The 22,885-nt window shown below is 38.7% G+C and overlaps 1 protein-coding gene across 1 annotated transcript; it reads left to right on the top strand.

Moving 5' to 3' along the window:
• The first annotated feature begins 220 nt into the window (after positions 1–220).
• On the top strand, positions 221–22,514 carry LOC113677748 (cohesin subunit SA-2). The gene is made up of 42 exons (XM_027194580.2): positions 221–349; positions 1,541–1,648; positions 2,273–2,448; positions 2,864–2,978; positions 3,096–3,239; positions 3,734–3,830; positions 4,755–4,831; positions 4,924–4,977; positions 5,448–5,598; positions 6,029–6,096; positions 6,282–6,365; positions 6,488–6,561; positions 6,860–6,925; positions 7,028–7,085; positions 7,528–7,626; positions 7,759–7,838; positions 8,686–8,840; positions 9,371–9,441; positions 9,828–9,887; positions 10,295–10,343; positions 10,875–11,059; positions 11,887–11,976; positions 12,057–12,116; positions 12,423–12,491; positions 12,623–12,697; positions 12,986–13,059; positions 13,758–13,842; positions 14,453–14,533; positions 14,689–14,781; positions 15,188–15,245; positions 15,338–15,457; positions 16,187–16,317; positions 16,816–16,989; positions 17,466–17,548; positions 17,940–18,080; positions 18,634–18,746; positions 19,442–19,486; positions 19,573–19,999; positions 20,255–20,359; positions 20,698–20,779; positions 21,302–21,382; positions 21,986–22,514. Exons 2-42 carry the CDS (start codon positions 1,550–1,552, stop codon positions 22,016–22,018), a joined length of 4,182 nt encoding a protein of 1,393 aa, XP_027050381.2. The 5' UTR covers positions 221–349; positions 1,541–1,549; the 3' UTR covers positions 22,019–22,514.
• The last annotated feature ends 371 nt before the right edge of the window (positions 22,515–22,885 follow it).

Below are 22,885 nucleotides of genomic sequence, written 5' to 3'. Positions count from 1 at the left end.
AAATAATAACAGCGAAACAGGCTCGAAGTTAGACACAAAGTTAGACTATTCACTTCATCCACTATCAAGGATAAGACAGCCAATCAGATTACAGCGTTTGTGATAGAACGCTGATATTCATTAGCTTTCAGTTTTCCCTTTCCACCCCACCCTCCCCTAATTTATCTCATTTTCCCGCGAGTTCTACTGTTGTCAGCGGTCTACTTGATTTCGATCATGTGATCAACGCCCGCCAAAACAGAATCGAGCTCCAAAGGGAAAACTTATGACTGAAAACATAGAGGTTTATTCATTTATGCTGTCTTTTACGACCTTTTATGAACGATAGATCGGTTACCTGAGTAAAGAGGTTAGTAAAGATGTTTTCTGGATTAGATATCAGGTAAAAAAAGAGCAGAATCCAGCAAATGACTTAGTTGAGAGGTCTTTGGCAAATGTATGTATACGTCATGTCGTCCTCTGGACAATGCAGCCCTGAATTTATCTTCAAACCGTGCTCTGCACATGTTTTCGACCTTCTTTAAGCTCCTTGAAGTCTATCGTCGTCTTATACAATGTGGATATCATCCTAATGTCTTCCAGATAGCTTTTAAATGCGTTTGAATCGGCTAAAAATCGCCGAGTACAAATCAAGTTCAAAATTTCTTAACTTAGATAGAGTGAGAACTCGATCCATTGTGCCTGCATGCTTTAAACTACCCTTGACACGCTGATCCACAAAATCAGACTGTAATTTTTTGGCGATAATTATTTTGAGGTTGTTGATATGCAATAGTGTTCTTTCTTGACGTGCGACTGAATCAACAAGTTGTACATTGTTCAAAGCAGCAAAATTGTTTTACCTGTAATGTAGATATTCTACACCTGTATTGAAGATATTCTACACTGGGTTATGACACCTTTTAATTGAGAACCTGTTGTCCAATCAACTCCATCACATTAATCACAATCAAATTAAATCTCTGACACACATTTAAATCTAATTTAAGTTTTTTTAACCTGTAATTGCTACTCTCAGAGTGATTAACATGTAACTTCTCCATATAATGTCTTTATAGTATTCAGCAAAAGGGTAAAGAGAATCCTAAAAATTATCGGAAGTTGTCACCTTGATTTACCGGTAACACCAAGTTTTTGTGGCTAACTTATAAGGAAGTGTTTAGTAGCCAGAAGGGAGAATTGATGATTAGATTGTGGGAGTTTAAGGGTTAAAATTCTTAGAACAAAGTATGTAAATATGAATTAAGAAGTTAATTTAGTAACATAAATGATTGTCAAAAGCAAATGATGCACAGCAGGATTCAGAATTGTAAATTATTTGTTTAGAATTATTAAGATGGATTTGAAAAATGTAAAGTGCTCTTACAAATTAATCAAAACTGTAAAACAATTAGATAAACAAAACATCCATCACTAAAACATAGATGAACTAATAGATAAAAACATAATAGTTTGTTTGTCCATTCTTTTTATGGTGTATAAGAGCATTTGGGCAAGTGTTATTTAAACTTTGTCACAAGAAACCTTCTGTCTTTTGCAGTTTGCCTGAATGATGTCTACAATACAGCCAGATGAAGAGGATGCCAGTGGCAGCAGTGCTGCACCAAGTCCAGCTGTGAGCAGCACACCATCTCCTTCAAAGACCAAGGTACATTCTGGCGAATAAAAAAGGAAAAAAGATAGAAAGATTGTCCTGCATATAACTACAAAATGTTAAAGTTACCATGATTGTCGGCTACGGAAATTTAGTTTTACAGATTATCTCGTAGCATGATATTCGCGCCATGAGGCCGTAAATTTTTAGATAAACATTTTAAACCTTTACACCCTAACATCAGTATGCAAGTTCTCCATACTGTTTTCTATACATTTCCTATTGTACCTGTAAGGAGAATTTGGATCAATATCAGTATCTGGGCAACTGCCCACCTACCCCTCCCCCTAGCCCAACATTAACCTTAACTTGTCATTAATTGACTGGTGTTGGGTTAGGGGAGGGGTAGGTGGGCAGTTGCCCAGATACTGATATTGATCTGAGAATTTTGCTAACAGTCCAGAGCTTCTTGAGTTGGTGATGACTTCCTTCATTCTCATGATGTTAATGTTTCATGAAAGGGTGATACTGTTGAGAGATTTTAGATGCCTATCACTCTTAAGGATCAAATGTTTAATAGCCAAGATAGATATCATTTAGTTTGCAGGGCAGGCTTTTCTTTCAGTGAATTAATCTTCAGCTAATTTAGAAAACCGATTCAATATTTTGCTACTTCAGGTGGGAGAGTCACCACGACGCAGCGGCAGGAGGGTCAGGCAGAGGATTCTCTATGGTCATCAGCCACTGGCTAGTAAAGTACAAGTCACACCACAACAGTCCAAAACCAAAAAGACAAAAATGACACCAGAGAGTAGTGGGTCAGATGACGAAGAAGAAGGAAATGAAGAAGCTGGGTACTCAATGATGCAATTTCAAAATCATTTTAGTTATAGAACTAACCTGCCTAGAAAAGAGAAGAGTTATATGCTATCTACTGGGCGGGAGGTTTATATAATTATGGGGAAAGGTACCCAAGACCTTAAGCAATTGAGAGCATTACTCAAGCCCAAGTGCACAGTTTTTTCTCAATACAGACCAACCTAGACCAGTGAATAAGTTATTTACTTTTTTCTTGCTGGTTTCCTCTTCCCACTTAGCTGAGATAAGGGGAGAAAAAAATTTTAGGCTGTGGTCCACGGTACAAAAAGCTAGATTAATTACAAACATACAATTCCCTATCAGAATTAAGGAGTTAAAATTTCAGCCCTCTGAGATGATTCAGAAAAAAAATGATATTAATTTTTTTATTCAAATGTTTTGTCTTTTCAGGGAACAGTCATCAGTAAATAAATCAAGTGATGACAGTGACTTGGAAACTCCTGTTCAAGTGCCTACCTCAGTACGAGGAAGGAAACGTGCAGCAGAAACCTCCAAAGCTACGCCGGTATAGTTGATTGATATATTTTTACAGTTACTTGGATCATTTGTGGTTTTGTTTGTTTGTTTGAGTCATTCTTGTGAATAACCAAATGTGTATCTGTAAATAATTTTATTCTTGCAGGCAGCAAAAAGGGCAAAATCTAAACAACCCTCTGCTCAAAAGTCATCTCAGAAGAAATCAAGAAAATCAAAAGGAAGTGCAGATGCAGATGAGAGTCAGGGAACCTTGTTTGATATTGTGAAAGCTGGAAAAGGTGCTCTGAGGGTAAGAATTATGTTTAATGTGACGTCTTAACTTCTTTCAATACAATAAAGTTCTTTTTGATAATGTTCCTATCTCTCTATGGCTAGCCATGGCAGCTTGATGGCAACTAACAGGAGTCAGTGGCTTCCTCTGGCTGAAGCCTTATGTCCAAAGTCCTCATTAAGAGGACTACCCCAACTAACCACTAGGATGAGTGGGGAATGAAATTGTTGCTGTTGTGTACACTGTGATATACTGTAGGCTTTCATGGGAGAGCAAAGCTGATCTGTATATTATTGTTGTTGTGGCATTTTCAAAAACATGAGAATGTTGTGACATTTACTGACTCAGAGATAAGATCTGAAAGAAAACATTCAAAATCCCTTTCTGGACTGGATTTCCAGAACAACCAACCCCCTCCCCTGACATTTTTCAAATTAACCCTTTGCAGTTTTTCATTTACACCAGGTACATGTAAATCCTTTTGTAAATTTTATTCCATGTAAAATTCACAGGCTGTTGTGGATGACTGGATTGAGAGTTACACAACAGACAAAGAAAATGGAATGGTTGATCTCATACAGTTTTTTGTCCAATGTTGTGGCTGCAAAGGTTTGTTCTGATTTAATAAGGTTTTTTGAAGTAAAATTGATACTTTGTGTATGAGAAACTTTCAGAAATTGTATACTGAGTAGTTTAAGAGGGAAGCTTCTGAAGGAAGTCCTATTTTTAAAAAAAACCTTCTTGTAGCTTGTTTAAGGTGTAGATGGCCAAGTCCTTTGTTTCATACTTGAATGGAACAAAACCAAGTTCTGGGGAAAGAAATTTTTTACATGTACAATGAACATGTGTAAAATATGTCGTGAATGGCCAAAGCTCTGTACTCAGAAGAATCCCTGGCTGAAGTGCTCAGTAATTGATAGCTTTCATAAAAGCAAAGCTCTACAACATGTAGTTGCGTAATGAAAGAAAGTTAGCCACCTAACCCTAAGAGTGACCAGCACCTAGTTTCTCCTTACAATAATACTGCTGAATCATTCATTTGTGATCATAAGAATAAAGGAAATGATCACCAACTAAAGAAGCTCTTGATTGTGAAACAAATTCTCCTTGTCAGCACCTTAGGAAAGGTATTAAGAAAAGTATGGAGAATATGCAAAATGATGTTAGGATGTAAAGGGTTAAAGGAACTACTTAGTGAGAATGATTGTTCTGTTGTGCCTGTGGAGGTAGCCTGTCAAAAAACCTGATTTGTATTATCTTGTGCTTTTATTAGCTCAACTTGATAATGAACCAGGGTTCAGTTGTTCTAAGGGTAGAGTACTCTAACCAACATATAGAAATTTGCTGTCCAGAAACATACTGCACTATCCACTGGAAAGAGATTTATCCAGTGGATAGTGTTATCCACCCCTCAAACAACTGTGACCAGCATGATAATACTATATCTACATGTATATAACCTCAGATGCTTCATAGCTGATGAGCATCTAAATCTGGGTGACTGAAATTGCAAAGTAGTACATATTATTTCAGGAACTGTAACACCTAAAATGTTGGAAGAGGAAGAAAGTGTCAACGCAATCCGTCAACTTACTGAGCAGTTTGACGAGGTTAGTTCAACTGCATAGGACTGAGTCCTTTGAATTCTGTCAACTCCATTACACATTGGACCTATAATTGCTATCTTTTTCCTTTTTATTAGGCTAGCCATGAATACCCACTCATAATGACAGGCCCAGCTTACAAGAAATTTAGGGTGAGTATTGTACCATTCAGTTTCATTTGTTTTCTGTTATCTGATACAGAGTGCAGTCTATGGATCAATGGCAGTGTCTGAACAACTACACACCTACCCCTCCCCTAACCCAACAACAGTCAACCAATAATAAGTTAGTGTTAATGTTGGAGTAGGGGAGGGGTGGGTGCACAGTTGCTGAGATACTGTCATTGAGAGTGTACAGTAACTCCTTTGACCCTATACACCATAACATCACCACGTATATTCTCCATACTGTTCTCGATACATGTCCTTATGTGCTGGCAAGGAGAATTTGTTTAACAATCAAGAGGTTCTTCAGTTGGTGATCATTTCCTTTATTCTCATGACCTTAATGTTTGATTCAGGGGTGATATTGTAAGGAGAAAATAAATGCTAATCACTCTGAGAGATTAAAGGGTTAAAGATTTTGACCTAGACTTATTTTTGTTTTGTTTTCTTTCTTGTAGACAAACTTTGTAGAGTTTGTGGATTCGCTGGTTCAGCAATGCCAACACAGTATTATCTATGACGAGTACATGTTGGATACACTGGTGTCCTGGCTGATCAGGCTGTCAGACTCACAAGTTCGCGCCTTTAGACACACAAGTACTTTAGCTGGTGAGAACTAATTCTTACGTCTCACAGACCTAATGATCCATTTTCACTAGAACTTATTGAGGTTTCTGTTAATTGAAGTGTCAACAAGTTATCTATACTCTTCCTAAACAGGATAGCAAGACATCCTTGTTACTCCTCTCCCTATCCTCCAACAATTTTTTAAAGTTTCTCAGCCAGTCTGCAAATGCTTTAAATACTTGTTAGCAAAGAGAGGCAGTGTGATCACTAAGTGTCTCGCCCAAGGACTTGGCCAAGCTTTGAATCTAAATCCCTAGTTCTGGAGTCCTTCATCTACATGTATAATGCTTTCCTCTGTGCTCTGTGGATGTTTTCTAGCCCAATGACTATTACATCCAGTTCATGAAGTCAGGTTCATCTTGATCCATATTTTGACTGTGCCTCACCTGTCACTGACTTATTTTACTCACAGGAATGAAACTTGTTTCTGCTTTGATACAAGTGGCAAAGCGTGTTCATGTAGAGCTGGATCACACCCAGGTATAATATGCAGTGTTAAATAGAAGCAGTGTGAAAGTTTCAACTTCCAACCTCTTACAGCTTCAGCATTAACCATCTACGAACCATTGGTGTCTTCATGAAATCCTCAGTTACAGCTGTAGGAATTTTGCATTTTAGGAGGTGTCTGTTTAACTTACATAGATATCTCAAAATCATTTTTGTAGCGCCAGTTAGACAGCGAAAGCAGCAAAGTTTCATCCAAGAAAGCCATGGAAAAAATTGAAATGTTGAACAATAGGAGGCAAGAGGTAAGCAGAAATCTCTTTCCCGTACAGAACAAGTGCTACCCTTTCACATCTATGCCATGTTTTGAAGGGTTCATCAAGTGTAGGCTCACTATAATACTGGTTCTTATTTTCTTTCCTTATAGCTGAGACAGAATGTTAGTGACTTGGAAGACATGATGAATTTTGTGCACCAGGGAATGTTTGTCCATAGATACAGGTACATGTAACTACTTCATAGGCTGTAGGTATCTGGAACTTGAGATAAAAGTGCAAGGGGCCTCTTGAGTTGATGACTGAAGAAGAATGTGGATTTCTGCCGGGTAACCAGTTTGCTGGTTTTCATATCTGCATCATATCAAGAGTGTCTTCCTTAATTTAAATTTGAGGGTTTTACTTGTTATGTTTTTAACCAGCCAAATGCAACATTTTGCTGTCATTTATTTTTTGTGGCCAGCTGTTAGACTTATTTTTACTCTGTTTAATCAGACTTGTGTTTAATTTCTGTGCAATTTCAGGGATTCCAGACATGAAATCAGGGCGCTGTGCATTGCAGAAATGGGTCATTGGATGAAAGAATACAGGTGTGCGTTTACAAGTTTACAAGTTTTGTGCAAGGAATTTTTTAAACAATAAAGAAATTATTGACCATTGTTACTGTAACTGTAATTTCTGTTTCTTTGTAGCTCCTACTTTCTAAGTGACAAGTTTCTGAAATATACTGTTTGGAGCTTACATGATAAGGCAAGTCTTGTCAACAGGTTTTAACCCTTTACATCCTAACATCAGCATTGATATTCTCCATACTAATTTCTATACATTTCCTTTGGTGCTGATAAGGAGAATTTGTTTAACAATCAAAGTTTCTTAGGTTGGTGATCATTTCCTTGATTCTCATGATCTTAATGAATGATTCAGCAGTATTGCTGTCAGGAGAAATTACGTGCTGATCACTATTAGGGGTTTAGGGTTGAATTTGTCATTTCAGTCTTGGCATGCTATCTGATATTAAATTTTAACTCTTGTGTTGAAAAGATTCCTTTTAAATATTGTTTTGGGCATGTTCATGAAGTGTGGTTCCACTAGTGCATCAAAACTATACCAAAGGAAAGAAAAAGATGTAGGAGAAACAGTGCCTCTTCTTAGACAATTGAGTTGATCAATTTTATCCATCATCATCTGCTAGATTGGAGAGGTGCGGCAGAAGGCCATCAATTCATTGAGAGGCCTCTACGAGGTTGATGACTTCCTTTCTCAGCTTGAGCCCTTGACTGAGAGATTTAAGGTACTGGCATGAAGAACAACTTTCAGTATTATCATGATTATTCTTTTCTTATCGAAAAGAAAATTGATATGTTGTTGAATCATTCAGTAAAGATCAAAGTCATCACAAAAGTGTTTTTCATGTAAATCCCAGGAAAGACTTGTAGCTATGACCTTAGACAAAGAAAATGAAGTGGCAGTGGAAGCCGTCAAGCTGGTTAACCTTCTTCTTATGTAAGTTCTAGAGGTGTAAATTATTTCATCACTCTAATTGTCTATGAGTAAGTTGAAGAGAGAGTTGTGTGATGGTTTCTGCTCCATTATGATTCTGAAACGGAAAAACGTGATCTGAGTCAGCTACAGATTATGGTTTAGTTTTGTATATGAACCAATCCTTGAACCCTTATAAAAGTTTGAAGACCTGTTTTATAACTGGCCAGATCCAGAAAAAGTTTAAATCAATTAACCAATGCTTACCTCACATGAGGTGTCTCAGGGCTCCCAATGTGGCCAACTATCCCCAAGATAATTTAGTATGATCAGCTGAGGCAATTATGTAAATTGGCCTTCGTAAAAAGTTTGAAAGCTGGTCTTTCAAGTGTTATCCCTTCATCAGAGTGAAATGTTAGCTTTGTAAAGTTCTCTTTATGATGGCCAATTTACATTATCAACTCAATTGATAATGCTAAAATACCCTGTTTTACTGATGCAGCAACATAGTTTCTTTAGAAACTTACCCCCTTTATCCTCAAGATAGAGTACCACACCCATGGCTATTAAGAAGTCTGGGTTCTGTCCCAAGTTGTAGGAAGTGCTTGTTAGGTGTCTGCATATTCGTGGACTAATTTGGCCAAAATAATCTTATTTGCAAAATCAAAGATTTCAAGTTTTAAAGCAAACACTGAAAAAAGAAACTGTTCTGCTCAGGCCTTGTGATTTGAGACAGTCATATCCTTAGGTTTGGAAAATGACAACATATTGTTTGCAAGAAGTTTGAAAAAGGAACAGTGTTTATCAGGTACTGATATTGTAGAATATTTGTGTGCTGCTTTGATGACCAGTATTTGTTGTCTTGTTGTAGGAATGACAAACTGGATGAAGAAGAATGCCAACAGATTGAGTTAATTGTGTTCTGTACAAGTCGGAATGTGGCAAAAGCAGCTGGAGAATTCCTCAAGGATAGGCTTGTCATGGCTGCTGATGAAGAAGTGAAAAAAGCCAGCAAATCGAAAAGAGGTAAGCCTTGATCAGGTTTCTTGTAAAATGGGGAAGATGTCAGTGGCTGTTGTTTGGTTAGCATGCAAGACCCTGCAACCAGGTCTGCAACTGAGTCTGGACTGAGGTTGTTGTTCAGCATTCTTTTACAATTCACTTTACTTTCTTTTTACCTCTCTTTCCTTAGGGCTGGGTTGTTCAAAACTGGGTTAAGATAACCCAGGGATTAGTGTGAAATCTGATTTCAGATCTGAAAGCTTTGAGAGAAAAATTTAGCATAATTCTTTTTGTCAACAATTTGATGATTGGATGATCCCAAAAAAATAAAGAAAATGATCCCAAAAAGGCTTTCAAACAGAGGAGTAAAGAAACCCAGATTAAAATTAAACCCTGAGTTAGTGCTAATTTGCCTTCATTCAACTGGGCCTAGGAGTGTAAAAGGGGAACCTGCAAGCTGCCAAGGACACTTGACTGGCCCTCTTGATACTTACTCTGTAAATATTTACAAGCATATATCAAAAGTGATCTATTATTTTTGCATTTTTTTATAGGCAAAAAAGCAGAACAGGAAATCAAACTTGTACAGTTAAAAAAGCTGATTGAGTTTTTTATTGTCAGTGAGGTAATTTTAATTCGACATAATTACCACAATATTAATTCTAAATTTAGATCATTTCTCAAGTCAATTATACCTACATTGGTAGATAAGGTACATGTAGCTTTACTCCTTTAACTCAAAGAGTGACCATTAACTAATTTCACTTCACAGTAATACTGCCAAATCATTCATTAAGACTAGGAGAATTGTGAAAAATGATCATCAACCTGAGAAGCTTTGATTATTAAACAAATTCTCCTTGTCAGTGTCACTGGAAATGCGCAGAGAAAAGTCAGGAGAATATAAATACTGATGTCTGGGTTTTAAAGGGTGAAAGTGATTTAAAGCCATCTCATTGACAACCCCTCTTTATTTCTTCAAACTACCTGACACATTTTTCGTTTTTCTAGGTCCACAACCACGCAGCATACCTTGTAGACAGTTTGTGGGAAAGTATGGACTTACTGAGGGTAAAATAATTTAAATCTTTTGTAATGATGGAAGTCACTTGCCTTAAGTCTGCAAGAAAATGTCTGACCTGTTCTATGCAAAACTATGATTAACTCTCAACACTTAATTGCCTGAGTCCTGTGATCTATAAGAGAAGTGTGAAATAGTTTCTCAGCTTTCCTGTCAGGAAACAGCACATCTTTTGGGAACATGCAGTGTATAATTTTGCTCCCTTGAAATCTTTTAAGATTTGGATTTCTTAGAATTCTGAGACCTTTGGGTCTGCAGTCTCTCCACCAAGAGCACAGCTTTGCTACAAAAGATAGCCTCTTTGCATTGGAAAATCTGAAAAATAGTTGTGCGATGTACAGATTTGTAAAATACAGAGTGTTACTGAACAAAGTGTTTGCTGTCTTGTGCATGTCAGGACTGGAAGTTGATGACTGACATTCTTTTGGATAAAAATGACAAGCAAGGTGAGTTGCCATGGCAATAAATCAGGGTCTGTAATATGCAGTATTGAACATAAGAGCCAGAAATTTGTTATCTTATAGGACTTTTCCAGCTCCTTCACAGGTCATCTCAATATGGCACCAAGAAAATGAGATTTTTAGATCACTTGTGAAACTTGGTACACAACACCAATCATCTTTTAACACCTTTTCTCGTTTAAAAATTCAGAGAAAACCTCAATTTACAGCACATGGTGGTTTTGCTATTCAAGGCCTTGTTTAGTGTAGTTTAATATGGGAAAAGAGTTCTAGTACTCCTGGAGAGGTCTGTTATGAGTGTCCAGTCTGTAGGAACTGGTTGGTTGATGGAGTTCTAACTACACCTGCGTGAAGTCTAGTTTCCTTAAAAATAAACTCTTTTGTGGCAGGGAATCAGTGGATAAGAAAATCTTATTATGAAAAGTTGTCACCTTTCAAACATTGAACAAAATCTTTAATAGACGGTGAAGAATAAATTTAGAAATACTATTGTTTACATGATTTCCTTAACCTCAGGTTTGAATGACAGTGAAGAAATGGCATTGATTGACATCATGGTCTGCGCCTGCAAACAAGCATCTACCCGACAGGGTCCCCCCGGAAGAGCAGTTCGTAAAGTGAAGGAAAACAAAACTACTGTGAATGAAAAGAAAGACCTGAGTGCACACTTTATGCAGACTTTACCAGGCCTGTTGAACAAGGTATAATATAAATGCCCCTTAAATGTGACACTACTGTACAACTGAGCACAAAATTGAGCTAATCCTTTACCTCCCAGAGGTGATTAAAATGTAACTTCTCCTATAGTATCTATACATTATCCAGCGAACAGGTGGTGAGATTATTCAAACTTATCAGGTACAAGATATTATCTTGATTGAACATCAAATTCTCGTAACCAATTCGCAAGGAAATGTGTAGCAGCTAGAGGAGAGAATTAACAATCAGATTTTGGGAGTTCAAGGATTAACAGGTAACACGTACTCAGCTACTTTCAACGAAGTTTTAGAAATGAATTTTGAATGAACTGCCGTTTGCTGCAAGTAGTTCCTGACTCTGGAAAGCTGGTTTGATAACTTAGAACAGACTACCCTCAACAGGAGTCAACCACCACCGGCACCATACAAACGAGTTATTCACGACATTGGAATTACAAACGAACCGAACAGAACGACCTAACTTTACTAACGGATCGAGACCGACTAATCGCGGCCGACCGACACCACTTTAGTCTTACAACCAATAACATCAACGGCAAAACTGACAAATCAGTTTATACGAACCGAACTAAGAACATTCGACTGACAACAGCTATCCTCTTGACTCCAATGATGACTTCCGCTCAGGTTGTCGAAACATTAGACACCACTACCGACAACAATCCTTCTCAGGACTACACTCACCCGGACGATCAAACTACACTAATACAATGCCTTTTTTTTTTCGCCGCTTAATTGAAATACAGACTTTACTTTCACTTTAATCTTTTATCACTAGCTATGTTGTAATACCTCTTGTTTTGTTACAGTTCGGAACTGACATTGAAAACGTCATAAACCTGGTGTCACTTCCTCAGTACTTTGACCTGGAGGAGTATGGACAGCGGAGATTGGGAAAGGTTTGTAGATATTCAAACCCGTATTCTGGGTCTTTTGTTTGTGAATAATATTATGACCTTTTTTTATTTGCAATTTCCAGTATTTGGATGAACTTCTGAAACAACTTTCTGAAATAGTGGAGAAACACTCCAATGTGGACGTAAGTACTGAGGGAAATTGTGAAGAAACTTTGCTTTTAATGTACAGTGTAACTGTAATTTATGTGCTGTATTTCAGTCCATCAAGAACTTGACGTATATCTTTGCACTTGAGCTCCCTTCCAGGGCTTTCAATAACTTTTTTCATCAGCGGCTGTCGATGGTGTAATTGGTGGTTGAGCCATGAGGCAAAATCCAAACACGAGAGCCTGGTTTTACAGGCGACGGTAGACTAACAGTAACCGGTTGATAATGGAACCTGTGCCTTCCTCATCAAAAAATGCTTAATTATTGTTTTCGTTTTGCAGGTTTTGGATGAATGTGGGAAGAGCTTAAGAACACTCACGGACAATGACTTCACTTTGGCCTCTTCAGCTGTAAGTGGATAGGTGTCCTGTGCACAAGCAGTTGTGTGATCTTCTTGCATTTTGCACTGTATCGTTAACATTTTAATTATTTTTAGCTCGAAATGCATAAATAACTTTATCTTGATTTTCTTGCCCTCTAGGATGTGGCCAAAAACAAGCTGATTGATTCAGTTGTGGCCAAATTCAAAGGAAACGTGAAGAGTGGTCTTGACGCAGTAGGTATTCTTCGGTTCTTCTAAATTTTTCTCGAAAATGTTTGCATAGTTATATCTTGATTAAAATCTACCACAAAATCCTTACTTTCCTAACATTTAATGACTGTTATTCAATTTCTAAACTTTTTCAATGAAGAGGTGATGAATGTAGACAAATTTGTCAATCAGTTGAGAGACGTTTCAGTCATTCAATGTACACTACGTTCTTTAAACTGCAAATTTGGGAAACATTACATGTACAAGTTTTCGTCGTGTTCTTTGTCGATGTTTTTTGTTTTGTTTTGTTAGGATGAAGCAGACGAAGACAATCAAGAGAGATTTGCTCTCCATGTCAATCTGGCAAGAATTGCATCTTTCTTTAAGTACGTTTCCTTGTAGTTTTTTATAAGAAAACATCAATTTTTTGTCCAATTTAGGATAGAATAAGATATTGCTTTAAGACCCTTTTTATCCCCTGAAAGTCTACGAAAGATTTCTTTTACTGAGGGTATTTTAGAGGAGGAGAGGTACATTCGGTCGGGCAAAAACAATCTTGAATTTTTCTTGTACTTTTGGCAAGAAATTCGTAGTTTTGAAGCGAACATGAATCTGTGTCTGCAAACTTCATGTACTGTGTAGTTTCTTTGTCAAAGAAATTTGAAGATGCAGTGAAAATCCGGTCGTATATTGTTACACATGTAAATGATACATTCAATACAGTTTTTTCACTGTTGTAAGTATAGAATTTCACGCGATTAAGTTGAGTCAAAAGAATATACCCATTACTAACCGAGTTCGAGGTCCATAATGAGAGTTACGAACCGGGTTTTTTCCTCTCGGATTTACGGCCCATGCGCGTAGGGCGCGGGCCATAAATCGAGCTGGAAAAAATCCATAACTTGCAGCAAGGACCTGGAAAACGAAGGTGGTGAGATGTTTGTTATATCTCTGGCGGGAGACGATTTCAATTCAAACAAAGTTTTGAATTTAGTGGGTCGTACACTGAAATACGGCCTGCTGAATTGACCAATCGTAGCACAAGTACTAACTGAGAGATATGATGATACAATTGTTATTGCAGATCCCACAATCTTAATAAATGGGACCTTTACGATGATTTGTCATACATTATTGACTATTCTGCAAAGCACACCGTACCAGACGAGGTAGGCAAATCGTCTTTGTCGTGACCAAATTTGGTTGTTCATCGTGGTTTTCTTGATAAATGAACGTTTAATCGTTTCTCCATCGATGTAGGATTAGGCTCTCTAGTGTATTCATCGCGACGTTTCGACTCGTGTACTACTAGTCTTCGTCAGGCAACGAGGTCGAAAGATTACGTGTCGCTATTTATAGTACCTTAGTTTCTTGCTATTGGTGTGTTTTGGCGCGCTTGATGTGTTTTGGCGCGCTTGGGATGTTTTGGCGCGCTTGGTGTGTTTGGCGCGCTGTCATTGGTGTTTCCTTCCCGCCTTAAATCTCCCATACCCCTCCGGTCCCCTATTATCACAAGCCCCTATCCCTGTTACCGTCTGCATGCTATCACAATGCGGTTTTGGTGTCTGTTTTATTTTACTTTTTTTTCCTTTAGCTTTGTTTTATTGCTGTCCTTTTTGTTTAAGGTTCTTTTTTATTTTGTTGGTGGAATTTACAGCTGGGTCGTAAAACCTGTAATACAATATTTATTTTTACCCATCAAGAGAGTTATGTTTGTGAACTCCACTTAACGATAACTGTCAACTACGAATTTTTGTCTTTTTGATTCTGATACAACAGATATTGGAGCTGACCTTTTTAAGCATGCAGATGTTACTTGTTTGGAGTCTTACCGAGATCGATGTTAACGAACCGGAGAAGGTTAGATTTTAAATCTTCTTTTTTTCTCTTTCGTGACGAATGTTCATTATTGTATTTCAGCAATTGGGTTCAAGTGAGGCATTCTCCCCACCCCACCCCCCTCCTTCCAACCCCGTTTCAACGTGACCTTACCACGTGTATGTTTCCTTTCCCAGCATGAGATGCGCACCCTGAAAAAGAGAGTGAATCAGTTTATGTCAAACTGTGACGAGCTCATACAGTTCAGTACAGATTCTGTCCAGAGAGTGGTAAGTCAAGAAATACCTGCTGTTTTATGATGGTGGACTGATTAACGGCACGTCATAATGTATAAAAATTTGCTTTATCAATTGAGTTGATTTTGTAAAACGGTCACCGTAAAGAGTTTTATAGCTGATGTTTCGAGCGTTAGTCCTTCGTCATTCGCTCTGACAAAGGGCTAACGCATAAAACATAAACTTTAGAAACTCATTACGGTGACCAATTCACATTATCAACTTAGTTTCTACAACCAAATTATCTTGTTCTACTCTCCCCCATTAGAGACTTACCCCTATATTCATTTCTGATCTTTGGTCAGTTGTTATTTAACCCATCTACACATTAATTTTTTTATCACATGGAAGAATTTATCTGTAAAATTTTTCAACTTGTGTTTTCCTTTTCGTCCTCAAGGCATTTTGTTGTATCTGTGATTTGCTGATCGTTTTTGCCAAGCAGTTAAAGAACAGAGGTAATTTGTGACTCGTTTGATTGCATGATCTTGTTGTTGGTGCTATTTCGGCTGATCCCAAACATATCTTTTTTACTATGGCTATGTTCCAGCCCCCATTCTGGCGCCTTTGGTATATGAAGCTGATCACACCACACAAGTGAGGCTCAGAGATTACGTCATCAGTCACGTGTTCACGGACTTGGACGAGGACGAAGCAGAGGATGAAGACGGTGAGATATTTTAAATCTCTACGCCCTAACATTAGACTGCATATTCTACATACTGTTCACTATGCATTTCCAAAGGTGCTGACAAGGAGAATTTATTGAACAATCAAGAGTTTCTTTAGTTGGTGATCATTTCCTTTATTCTCGTAACCTTAATGCTTGATTCAGGGGCGATATTGTAAGGAGAAATAAGTTGCTTGTCACTCTTAGGGGTTAAATTGTTAAGAAACATCTGTTATCATTGTTGAATCAAAACATGTTGAATGCTACGGGCCTCTAGGTCCACTCAGGGCTGCCATTAAGTTTGAAAGTAGAACTGAGGAAAATAGGGAGTAGTAGACGGCCAGGTTATTGCCTTGAACACCATGCTGTTTCGTCAGATGACACTCGAGCCTGGGAGTTTTTCAGTTCAAATGTTCTATGTGTTCCACAAAGAACGCCCATTTGAAAGAAAATTCTAAACGTGGAATCGATCCACAAATTTAAACCTGTCACTGGTAAATTTTACATTCAATTCCACTTAAAAAAAAGGGGAATGCTGCAATGCAAATTTCTTCGATAGTCGTTAAATAAATTTTTAGTGATTCATCTGCAAAATCAGGTGAAAATTAGCAGACTAGCTGGCGAATTTGGCCGGCTAACGGCTTTTATTGAAGGCTCTGCGCGTTACTGTTGGAGCTAATCTCAGCTTTCCATGACGCATTTTTGCTCACATGCTTTTTTTTTCAACAGAGGACCAGACAGACAGCAGTGCTTTGGAGTTGAGCAAAAAGCGAACGGTTCTGGCAGGATTCTGTAAACTCGTCGCTTATAACGTGATTGATATGAAGCTGGTTTCTCCCATTTTCGCATTCTTAATCAGGGTATGAAAACGTGCATGACGTGTGATATTCTTAGAGGAACACATTTTTCTTTTGAGGGACCTTATCGCTTGAAATATTTCACTTAAAATCATCAGGCTTAAAATTGACCATCTTAATTTATATCATCGTTGCACAAAAGCATCACATGTCGGCTACTTATCCTTGTAGTATGAAAAAATCGGCCCAGCCTACCACGAGTAGCCTTAAGCTTAGTGGTAGAGAAGAAGGTCCTAGGGTCGACTCCTCTTAGGAGCACAATTTTTTGAGTATGCCCGTTTAATCCACTGAGTAACATCATTTTTCACAGACCTTTACGCTACTCACAAAGAGCTGAGGAAGGAACTCTTAGTGTAGCCTGGCTTGTTTCTTAACAGGCGCACGACACTATATCACTGCTAAGATTAAGTTCGTTTGAAAAATAAACAGCACAGTGCAGAACAGTTTATTCGGTAATTACAGCTTCAAACAAACCCACTGAACGTTGTCTCTCGTGTACAGGCATACAGCAACTATGGCGATATCATTCGCCATACTATGACAAAATGCCGAGATATCAGTAATTCAGCTTTTGCCAAAGCCTTGCTTCTGAGTCTTCAACAAGAGTTTGAAAAACTGCAAGATGACAATGACGGAACTGCAGACACGAACTCGAAGGAATTTGCCGGAATCAAGGTAATTTCTTAAATGCTTAGCAGAATCTTGAGAATTCCCTTTTTTCGCCTTAATCCAGAAAATATTCTGCAGACATTTATGAAGGCTTAAAATCGTAACAAGCAAATCGTAAACTATAGAGAAACTTATACCAGCATCTAAACATGCCACGTTTTACCCACATCTTGAAGTTTAAGGCTGTATGTGCCTTAACCCATGACACCCTAACATCAGTATGCATATTCTCCTTACTGCTCCTTATACATTTCCTAAGGTACCGACAAGGAGAATTTTTGTAACAATCAAGAGCTTGTTTAGTTGGTGATCATTTCCTTTATTCTCATGACCTGAATGTTTGAATTAAGGGTGATATTGTGAGGAGAAATTAGATGCTAGTCATCATTGAAGGGTCTAAGGGTTGACATACTAATATGATGCAACTGTTTTCAACATACAGTTCTATTTTTATTTATTGGACAATTGTATCCATTCTTTAGGAACTCGCTCGTAGATTTGCGCTCTCAGTCGGCGTGGACACAACGAAGCCTCAGTCTCGAGAGTGTGTTGTAACTTTACATAGGTTTGTTGCCTCAAAGTGTACTTTTGTTAGAGCTACGCTATATTTCGATTCCAATGTCACTGCTTGTGTGAAGGCGCAATGGGTCTAAGGTTAACGCGCTAGACTCTCGGTCGAGAGGTCTGGGTTAGAGACTTAGTGGGGTCAATGTTTTGCGTTCTTCAGAGGCTTATTACTCTCACAGTGCCTCTCTTCACCCAGGAGTATAAACGGGTGTAATTGTACTGTCTGGGAAGCCTGATGAAATGCCGGCGGTAATCTCCGATGGACTGGCAACCCATCCAGGGCGATTAGGGAAACTTATAGTCACTTCATACTCGTAAAAAAAGGGATGAGCCACTTGACTTGAGTGCAGACTTTTATGTCATTGTTTGATTGATTTCTTTGTGTACAGGGAAGGTATCAAGTACAGTCTTAGAAATGGAGATGCTCAGAAGGGTGAAGATGAACCACCATGCAATCTTCAGTTTTTGGACGTGTTAAACGAATTTACTTTCAAGTTGATTGCTCAAGACAAGGCGGGAAAAAGTGGCGTGTAAGTGTAATAATTCATGCTCAGATTTAGGGGACGATATCGCAGTTATCAATTGAGTGTTGAAAGGAAGCCGGAATTTGTTTAGTTTTGCTTTACTTTTCTCTATGATTGGTCTAGAAAACCCGCATCACTCTCAACCAATCAGATTCAAAATGAACATCAATCACGACTTGGTCGCCCGCGTTTTCCCGCCTTTTCTCGCGCTTTAGGCAGTTTGCTTGGTTTCACTTTGAGTTCTCGTTGGTTCTTCAGAGTATTTCCTTTCTTCTAATTTGCCATTATAATTACTTTGACTTTAATTTTGGTTTTACGGCACTCAATCGAAAAGCGCTTTATTATGAAAAAAAAAAAAAGAAAGAATTTAATGGAAAAACGTAATAACAGTGAAATCATTATTAATCGACTAAAAATGACTTTGACATCGTGTGAATCTTTCTATTTCAATATTGCTCTTGTCAAGGAGTAATCTAGAAAACACTGAAGATTGAAAATTCTTTCAGCATTTTGGTTCATGGTAAGGTCTTGGTTGTAACCTGTTGTTATCCACTTGCAGATTATCATTTCTGGATGAAAATGCCAAAGAGATGATTCACAAAAAGGGAGGTCAGTGGAGTCCTTTGCTATCATACAGAAACGGCTTGACTGGACAGGACGAGGAAGAAGAAGGTATGGAGGGAGCCCGTGATGTCATAAATTTGAAAATGACATTCACTAAAATAAGTTCTCTCGGTGATAGCCTAGCTGGTCTCTGCGAGGGAAACAAAAATATTCAAGGCTGGGGAGAGGATAGGAAAAATTTGTTATATTAAAACAATGAGTAAGATTAGTATTGTAGAATTTCCTTAAGTCTTACTATTGAGTCTGGGACATTATGGGGAAGTGTCGAGAGAACTGGGTTTAAGTTAACAAGGTGCGATGTTGTCAATCCTGAAAACAAGCGTTATTTATTAAGCGGCTCGTGAGATTTGCTGCAAGAGATTCAAGTAAAACATCTCTATTCTTTATCACGTTCTCTACTGCTATGAGGTGTCCTAGTTTCGTGTGTGAGTTGACTTACAGGCTGATAGACGTAGGCCTCAAGGGTAAGAGGTAGACTCTCAGACTAACAGATAGACAGAGACTGAAACAATTGGACCTAGACGCGGAATGACAGACGAACGGCAAATCCTGGAAGACTTAGAGACCCAGAATCAGACAAAAAGACAGATCGATTAGCATTATCATATTAAGACTACTAGACAGAAGAGTGCACTGAAAGGCTGTGCGACTGACAGGGAATAACAGATAAGCAGATAGGTAGAGACAGACATACTGACAGATACACTTGATAAACGTCTTATACGAATCTCTTGTATTTCAAGGACAACAAAAAGGAAGTCGCGCAAAGAGAAAACTTCCCATGGAAGGTAGGCTTTGCTCCCAAGTATTTTCACTCCAGTATTAAACGGCCGGAGCTACACGTCTGCCATAACTTTTCCTTTCTTTCCTTTAGGAGACGAGAGTAAAGAAGGAGAATTGATATCCAAACAAACTAAGACAAAGACTAAACAACAGAAGCCGAAAGGCCCGCGTGGACGGCCTCCGAAGTCGACCACCTCAACAGCACAACAAACTGTACTCTCGACGGCAAAACCAGCGAAACCTGTCACACCAGTTGTGGAAGAGTCAGAAGCTGGTGATGATAACAATAAAGATGACGATGACGCCATTTCGTCTGGTTCAGAAGAATGGTCACAGGAAGACCAGGCTCCATTGTCTTCGATGAAGAAACCAAACCAATCGACCGATAAAGTTGACGATACAGAGGAAGCGTCTACTGCTGAGAAACAAGGACCAGTGAAAAGAAAGCGAGAGGAGACATCACAGTCTGACGAGGAAGAAGATGAAGAACAAGACAACGATGACCAGGATTTTGAAAGGTATCGTGCTGTATAAGGTCACATCTACTCTAGTTCTGTCCTTTTTAGGCGATAACCGGTAAAATTTACCGCCTTATTGGTTTGAAAAAGTTATTTTACCTTTCTGGCCTAAAATAAGGAAAAACACTGGTCTACTCCCATACATTCTGACATTCTGCACAGCCTGCGCATGAATACCGATGTCGCCTGGATTCACGGTGACAGGTGCTCTTTGTAATGTAATTGTGATTGAAAGTTTCGTGTTGTCTTCCTCAGTCTTCCTACATCATCTCAAAGATCGTGGTTATCAAGTCAGACACATCGACAAGACAGCAAAAAGGCTCGAATAAGTTACAGTAAAAAGGATACATCAGGAATCGGGTAAGTACGGATTGTTTGGAAATGAAACGCTCGTTCGTTTGATAGTTCGTTTGATCGGTTGCTCGGTTGCTCGGTTGCTCGGTTGCTCGGTTGCTCGGTTGCTCGTTCGTGCGTCCGGTCGGTTTTGTTGATATTTTGTCCGTTCGTCTGGTCGTTGGTTTGATCGACCGTCGGTCGATCGGTCGTTTGGTTCGTCGGTCCCTCGTTTGATCGGTTGGTCGTTTGTGCGTCACTTATGCCTTCATTGTAAATCTAAAGGTGCCGCTTTCGAAATGATCCTCGAATTCAAGAGAAAGGTTAAATTCAAGGCACAATGTTTATTTCGTCGTATTTTGCAGCCGCACGAGTCTTGAGGATATCGAGGACGAGGATGAAATCGAAGAATACGAGAGTGAAGACGAAACAGACAAGGGGAAACAGGTAAGAACAACGATAATGCTTCAGAGACAAATTCTCATCTCACGAAGAGAGAGAGACACTTCGATGATTATTTCGAAGGCTGTGTGCTGTAAAGGTAACAACAGGGAATGAAAACGGTCTCCTGAGTAGTAAGGAGGTCGCTATGGCAACCAAGCCAGTACCCTTTACAAAGCACCTTTGAACACAAAGTGGTGTGTGGAGGTGGGAGGGAACAAGTGGAGAAGGGGGCTTCTGACTGGTGAAATCCTTGCACTGGCTTAACCTTGCTTAAATTACGTTTAGTCTCTTTAAAAGGGAAAAGAAAACTTAGGATGGAATCGATTCAATGAGCAGAACGGCTCGTTTAAATGGCGAATTCCGTTGTTAATCAGTATTGTCTAAAACATCTAGGTGGCTATTTCAGACTAATGGTAACAGTTTAGCTTTGGCCTTAAGTTGTCTCGTTCTCTGTGACGAAACCCTCTTTTTCTCTTTCTTCGCTTGTCGATTTGTTCTCGTGTATATACTTTTTCTCATTAATAGACAGCGCCAACTCGGGTGAGAAGGGAAAAGAAAGAGCTACCCGATGATTTCTTCGTTGACTCACAGGAAGAGAAAGAGACGGTAAGAGCAGTTGTCGACAGAAAAACGAAGATAAATTACCTTGTAAAACATTTTCCGCATTTATGCCGCGAGTCTTTTTTCCTTGGGCATCATCGTTAGGGTTGGGCTAAAAAGAATGGGTTTTTTTTCTAGTCTAGTGGTGTCATCTTTGGTAGATTCGGTGCATTCTTGTCGATACTCCGCCAATCTCGTCTCCAGAGCTCTCTTTACCGTTGTTCAGTGGAAGGGCTCCGATGCCATAATCGATCCAAAATTTTTGACATCTCATGGAGTCCTGTAACCCCTTACTGTTTCACCTTGACATCAGTATGCATATTCTCCATACTGTTCTTCACACATTTCTTAAGGTGCTGACAAGGAGAATTCGTTGAATAATCAAGAGATTCTTTAGTTGGTGATCATTTCCTTTGTTCTCATGACCTTATTAAGTGATTCAGGGGCGATACCGTAAAGAGGAAGTAGATGCTAGTTACTCACTAGGATCAAAGTTTATAGAAACTGGGGATTATATACAAGAAAAACAAAACAATAATCATAGTTCACCGCTTACAACATTTCAATCCAAAGATCAATCGTTATTTTTTTTCCACTTTTCCATCACAGGAAGAAGACTCTTCTCTCGAAACAGCTTTTTGAGTGCACCGCTACAAGACAGACAGCCTTATTTGGATTAGTGATTGTAATATTTATTAACGTTGTTTGTGTACAGAGTTAAAAGACCTTTAAAGACCTTACTTTAGAGCAGTTTTACTGTTTTTGTAAACTAGATGTTTTAATTTTTTTTAAGATTTGACAAGTACTCTTTGGAGACTCTAAGAACCCATTCATGTAATGATAGTGAAATGTTCTGCTTTCGCCGTGTAATCCGCCGCTCAAGCATAGAGCTTGAGGTTTTTTTCGCTGAAACCTCTTTACCTACCTGACGAATTACGCCGGGAGAGAAGGACTGCCTCTAGGTTTAGTAACATGAGGAGAGGGAGACTGCCCAAAGTCTAGATTTTACACCGTTGTGAGCCGACCGGTCAATTTCTTTAAAATATTCACCGCGGTTTTATTGCCTTGTAAGTTTTCAGACAGAGTTTTAAGGTTCTAACTATACTTATGCAATATTAAAAAGCTTTATTTGAACAAAGAAGTTTCCCAGGCAATTCTTCCTCTTAGCGACTTAATTTTCCTGCCTCGTTATGTAAATCTGCTAACACCATGAGATTAGCAAATCAAAACGGTGGTCAAGGTCACAGCTCTTTCGACGGGCAAGAATTTGCCTTCGACCGAAAAAGGGGAGTTCCGTTGGTGACGAACAATTTCCAGGAGAAGTCAGAATTCAAGGAGGATTGAGGAAAAGAAAAAAAACGGACGGAGGTTTGCACAAAATAGTAGAGCACTTAAGAAAAACAAAGAAATTTAGGAAGGAAGGGTGAAGATGATATGTAAGAATAGAAGAGGCCTGTGAGAAAGGAATTAAAAAAAACCAGTAACGAATCACTTTCCTAGGAGTCGGTA

Source organism: Pocillopora damicornis, chromosome 6 (assembly GCF_964200805.1).
Source record: "Pocillopora damicornis chromosome 6, jaPocDami1.2, whole genome shotgun sequence".
NCBI lineage: Eukaryota > Metazoa > Cnidaria > Anthozoa > Scleractinia > Pocilloporidae > Pocillopora > Pocillopora damicornis.
Note: the sequence above shows the minus strand (reverse complement) of the source record. Positions and strands in the feature narration are given on the sequence as shown.

Coding starts and splice junctions, on each gene's coding strand:
- LOC113677748 (XM_027194580.2), top strand. CDS start 1,550: ATGATGTCTACAATACAGCCAGATGAAGAGGATGCCAGTGGCAGCAGT. Junction 4,832..4,923: donor TTACTGAGCAGTTTGACGAG/GTTAGTTCAACT, acceptor CCTTTTTATTAG/GCTAGCCATGAATACCCACT. Junction 7,627..7,758: donor CCTTGACTGAGAGATTTAAG/GTACTGGCATGA, acceptor TGTAAATCCCAG/GAAAGACTTGTAGCTATGAC.